At 49.6% G+C, this 6,000-nt stretch overlaps 1 protein-coding gene across 3 annotated transcripts in view; it reads right to left on the bottom strand.

Annotated features, from left to right (window-relative positions):
* Window positions 1–1,179: 1,179 nt before the first annotated feature.
* The window catches only part of LOC106581302 (chloride channel protein 2), a 265,810-nt gene continuing 260,989 nt past the window's right edge, over window positions 1,180–6,000 (bottom strand). For all 3 annotated transcript variants that reach the window (XM_045703912.2, XM_082966717.1, XM_082966718.1), the window contains one exon: window positions 1,180–1,432. In XM_045703912.2, the coding sequence (XP_045559868.1) occupies window positions 1,223–1,432 (210 nt within the window). In that variant the 3' untranslated portion in view covers window positions 1,180–1,222. The remainder of the gene's footprint in view (window positions 1,433–6,000) is intronic.

Raw genomic sequence — 6,000 nt, 5'->3', positions numbered from 1 at the left:
GATCCAAGCCCTGAGGTTGCAGCATCGGTTGTGGTTTTGAGGCGGGGCGGGGGGCGGGGGGGCTACGCTCCTCATACTCCTCTACCCTCCAACACACCCGTCACCATCCTCATCCCCCTGTCACCCTCCCCATCCCCCTGTCACCCTCCCCATCCCCCTGTCAACATCCCCCTGTCACCCTCCCCATCCCCCTTTCAACATCCCCCTGTCACCCTCCCCATCCCCCTGTCACCCTCCCCATCCCCCTGTCACCCTCCCCATCCCCCTGTCAACATCCCCCTGTCACCCTCCCCATCCCCCTTTCAACATCCCCCTGTCACCCTCCCCATCCCCCTGTCAACATCCCCCTGTCACCCTCCCCATCCCCCTTTCAACATCCCCCTGTCACCCTCCCCATCCCCCTTTCAACATCCCCCTGTCAACATCCTCCTGTCCCCATCTACCTGTCCCCATCCTCAATTCCCTGTCCCCATCCACCTGTCCCCATCCTCATCCCCCTGTCACCCTCCTCATCCCCCTGTCCCCATCCATCTGTCCCCATCCTCATCCCCCTGTCACCCTCCTCATCCCCCTGTCAACATCCCCCTGTCCCCATCCCCCTGTCACCCTCCTCATCCCCCTGTCAACATCCCCCTGTCCCCATCCCCCTGTCCCCATCCATCTGTCCCCATCCTCATCCCCCTGTCACCCTCCTCATCCCCCTGTCAACATCCCCCTGTCCCCATCCCCCTGTCACCCTCCTCATCCCCCTGTCAACATCCCCCTGTCCCCATCCCCCTGTCCCCATCCATCTGTCCCCATCCTCATCCCCCTGTCAACATCCTCCTGTCCCCATCTACCTGTCCCCATCCTCAATTCCCTGTCCCCATCCACCTGTCCCCATCCTCATCCCCCTGTCACCCTCCTCATCCCCCTGTCCCCATCCATCTGTCCCCATCCTCATCCCCCTGTCACCCTCCTCATCCCCCTGTCAACATCCCCCTGTCCCCATCCCCCTGTCACCCTCCTCATCCCCCTGTCAACATCCCCCTGTCCCCATCCCCCTGTCACCCTCCTCATCCCCCTGTCAACATCCCCCTGTCCCCATCCCCCTGTCCCCATCCATCTGTCCCCATCCTCATCCCCCTGTCACCCTCCTCATCCCCCTGTCCCCATCCTCATCCCCCTGTCCCCATCCCCCTGTCCCCATCCCCCTGTCCTCATCCCCCTGTCCCCATCCCCCTCACTGGGACTTCTCGTCAGAGTCGGAGGCCAGGTGCTCCCGGGGGAGGGACATGGACTTGTGGCGGTCCCACAGCTTGTGGAGCTCTGTGGCTTCGTTCTCACTATTGCTGCTGCTGGTGCCGCTGGTGCCGCTGTCCCGGAAACTGGAGAGAGGGGGGCGCACCTTCACCCCCTTCACCGCCACAGAACCCTCGATGGCCTTCCGCAGCTACAGAGATAATACAGGAAGAATCAGTCAACAAAGGCCAAGAGACTTGCCCAATCAGACCCCTAGCCTGTACACTGACACTTAGGGACTAAGGGTCACAGTTATGGAGTACCAGTCAATTTGGGATTGAAAATATGTAAGGCTTAGTACCAGAGAGGACAGTTCAATCTGTACTCCGACAGTGTTAGGGAAGTGTAGACCAAAGCAGAATGGTGAGGTTTAACCATGGCGATATTACAGGGTGGTTGCTATGGTGTTTCTAGGTGATACTATAAGGAGTGTGGCTATGCTACTGTACCATGGTAATAAAGTGGGCTTGGGCCATATACCATATACCGGGGTATTTGGAAACGGCTACGGGATGGTTCTTCAATACCGTCAATATCGTTTAAACTATTTCTTTAAATAAATGTGAATATTTGTAGCTACTTTAAGTAAATACCTGCAGTCAACTTGTGCAATACGTTAGGAGATAAAGAACATTGCGGTCTTCATTTCACCTGTCACATTATTATGAAGCTTACAGTAGTCCCTAGTCACATGTCACGTGGTGTTTGGAATTTTCTCTTTATGTATATCCAAGGCATTGATTTAGAGTATACAGTATACCCTCTGAAAAGTTCTGCAGTATGTATGAGTCACTCACTGTTGTGCAGCACGTGCCAGGTAATCAAATCAAATACATTTTTATTTGTCATATGCTCCGAATACAACAGGTGTAGACCTGACAGTGAAATGCTTACTTACAAGCCCTTAAGCAACAATGCAGTTTTAAGAAAAATACCTAAAAGAATAAAGAGCAGCAGTAAAATAACAATAGCGAGGCTATATACAGGGGTACCAGTTCAGAGTCAATGTGCGGGGGGGCACCGGTTAGTCGAGGTAATTGAGGTAATATGTACATGTAGGTAGAGTTATTAAAGTGACTATGCATAAATAATAACAGAGAGTAGCAGCAGAGTAGAAGAGGGGTGGAGGGGGGCAATGCAAATAGTCTGGGTAGCCATTTGATTAGATGTTCAGGAGTCTTATGGCTTGGGGGTAGAAGCTGTTTAGAAGCCTTTGGGGTCTAAACTTGGCGCTCCGGTACCGCTTGCCGTGCGGTAGCAGAGAGAACAGTCTATGACTAGGGTGGCTGGAGTCTGAACATTTTTAGGGCCTTCCTCTGACCCCGCCTGGTATAGAGGTCCTGGATGGCAGGAAGCTTGGCCCCGGTGATGGACTGGGCCTCACGCACTACCCTCTGTAGTGCCTCGCAGGCCGAGCAGTTGCCATACCAGCCAGTGATGCAACCCGTCAGGATGCTCTCGATGATGCAGCTGTAGAACCTTTTGATGATCTCAGGACTCATGCCAAATCTTTTCAGTCTCCTGAGGGGGAATAGGTTTTGTCGTGCCCTTTTCACGACTGTCTTGGTGTGCTTGGACCATGTTAGTTTGTTGGTGATGTGGACGCCAAGGAACTTGAAGCTCTCAACCTGCTCCACTACAGCCTTGTACAGCGACAGTGTTAAGGAAGTGTAGTCCACAATCATCTCCTTTGTCTTGTACAAAGGAGATGTACTGTATGGAATTCACAACTAAATGTTTACCAGCTAGCTATCTTAGAACTATTAAGTTAACTGTCTAAAATGTGTTAAATGCTCTGCGTGTGTGCATTTGGTTTGCAAACTAAGTAGCTAGTTAGCTATCTAGCTACGTAGTGAGCTTCTTCCATAATCAAGCTTCTCTTGGTAACAGGAGAAAATCCCCTCCTGGATCAAGAGCCTTGCGGTCTAATATTTGTTTTGTGCGTGCAGCAAAATGTAAATAGCATTTTTTTGTTACTTGTATAACTTTATGAGCTAGGTGGTCTGTCCTGCAAATACTTTAGTTCAGAGACTATACATTTTCGCAATGCGCTCGTTAGCATTCTCTGTTGGATTTGACATGTACTTGTTAGCATTGCTAACCTTCGGATTACAAAGGCTCAGTGGGGTATTACAGAATATCCCAGTATGGCACAAGGTCGGTATGACAATCAGGTTACTGCCCAAGCCTATAATAAAGTAAAGGCGGACACATTTTATGGTTATGAAACTCAACATTTATTTGACCAAACAATAGCCCTGATCAGACATCATGTCATATACTCCATCCCTCTCCTTCCCCAACAATGACAGATGTCTTGGAAACAGCTGTTTCTAAACAGAGACACAGGTTGCACACACACCCTCCCTGTGTATCCAGTTATTAGGAGGCATAAGGAGAGCTGAATGCAGTAATACTGTGTGACAGAGACAAGAGGCGAGGAGAGTTGAGGCGAGGGGAGGAGACAAGGGGAGGCGAGGCTCATCTCACTGCTGTTTTTGTCTGCTTGTCTAATACCAAATAAAAGGCCTAAATGTCAGCCAGTGGAACAACACTGTGCTTAGCAACATTCTCCCGTTTTACAGCCAATTCAGAAAGACAGAGTGCTTCTTTCTGTTTTGTTTGTGAAGAGAGCGAGAGAGTGAGAGCGAGAGAGAAAGAACAAGAGGCAGACAGAAGAGAGACTGCAAGGAACATTATCCAGTCATTTGTCTCGCTGTCTGTCACCAATTGAAGGGCCGGAAAGAGCCGAGCTCATTAATGCGGACTGTGTGTGTGATGGTGGTGACAGTTCCCTTTCAGTCAGTCAACTTCGGTACAACATACACTACATGGCCAAAAGTATGTGGACATCCCTTCAAATTAGTGGATTCGACTATTTCAGCCACATCCGTTGCTGACAGGTGTATAAAACCCAGCACACAGCCATGCAATCTCCATTGACTTTCAATGTGGCACTGTCATAGTATGCCACCTTTCCAACAAGTCAGTCCGTCAAATTTCTGCCCCGGTCAACTGTAAGTGCTGTTATTGTGAAGTGGAAACGTATAGGAGCAACAATGGCTCAGCAGCAAAGTGGTAGGACACACTAACTCACAGAACGTGACCGTTGAAGCGCGTAAAAATCGTCTGTCCTCAGTTGCAACACTCACTACTGAGTTCCAAACTGCCTCTGGAAGCAATGGCAGCACAAGAACTGTTCGTCGGGAGCTTCACGAAATGGGTTTTCATGGCCGAGCAGCTGCACACAAGCCTAAGATCAGCATGCGCAATGCCAAGCGTCGGCTGGAGTGGTGTAAAGCTCTCCACCATTGGACTCTGGAGCAGTGGAAACGTGTTCTCTGGAGTGATGAATTACACCTCACCATCTGGCAGTCTGACTGACGAATCTGGGTTTGGCGGATGCCAGGAGAATGCTACCTGCCCGGATGCGTAGTGCCTCCTGCAAAGTTTGGTTGAGGAGGAATAATGGTCTGGGGCTGTAGTTCATGGTTCAGGTTAGGCTGCTTAGTTCCAGTGAAGGGAAATCTTAACGCTACAGCATACAATGACATTCAAGACAATTCTGTGCTTCCAACTTCGTGGCAACAGTTTGGGGAAGGCCCTTTCCTGTTTCAGCATGACAATGCCCCCGTGCACAAGGCGAGATCCATACAGAATCGCCCAATATCAGTGCCCAACCTCACTAATGCTCGCGGCTGAATGGCAGAAAGTGCCCGCAGCAATGTTCCAACATCTAGTGGAAAGCCTTCCTAGAAGAGTGTGGCGGCAGGTAGCCTAGTGGTTAGAGCATTGGACCAGTAACCGAAAGGTTGCTGGATTGAATCCCTGAGCTGACATGGTAAAAATCTGTCGTTTGGCCCCTGAACAAGCTAGTTAACCCACTGTTCCCAAGTAGGCTGTCATTGCCTATTTAAATAAAGGTTACAATTAAATAATTGAGTGGAGGCTGGATTGGGGGGACCAACTCCTTATTAATGCCCGCGATTTTGGAATGAGATGTTGACAAGCCGGTGTCCACATACTTTTGTAGTGTACTATGGGGGGAGTTGCACTCTCATAACCTCGGTTGAAGTAACTAAAATCACGGCTGAGAAGGCCAATGAAATCCGTTGGGGTCGGATGGGGCTGGATTCCATTTCTCCACAGTATGTTGTTCCGAAGTTGACTGACTGAAAGGTTATGTAACGTTATGACCAAGGTTCCCTCAAAACTGCGGGCGTGAGCGGCTGCGCACTTCCTCCAAGGACTGCTGCGTAGCATAAATGCCATGTCGCGCAGAGACTCAAGAGATTGAACTTCACTGAGTTTGCACTATATAGATAGTTTTTCTGTGATCAAATCAACATTATATCAGCCCCTTTTCAACGCAACAAGCCAAAACAAATCTAACTCTGCAAGATTGAGTCTGTGATTTTGTTGTAGGCAGAGACAGACCGCAACGGAGTAGAATTATTTTGGCAGCGGTAGCCCACTAGCAGACTTTCTATCCCCCGCGAGTGAATGCGCTTTTCTGTTCATATCAGAGCTGCGCGGGTGCGCATTTGTTGACATTCTTTGCTAGTTAGCGAGTTATTAGACAAGTTTTATAGATCAGAAATGGGGAATTACTGCTTCCCACAAGAGCACATTTCATGCTGTCTTTAAAAAAACAGTCAGGTATAAAGCTTACGTCTTAACTAAAGGGGCAGTGTTGTATTTAGAGACAGGCTTGAATAT

Source organism: Salmo salar, chromosome 20 (assembly GCF_965601325.2).
Source record: "Salmo salar chromosome 20, fSalSal1, whole genome shotgun sequence".
In the NCBI taxonomy this organism is placed as follows: Eukaryota; Metazoa; Chordata; class Actinopteri; order Salmoniformes; family Salmonidae; genus Salmo; species Salmo salar.
This window is presented reverse-complemented; position numbering and strand designations above follow the sequence as displayed.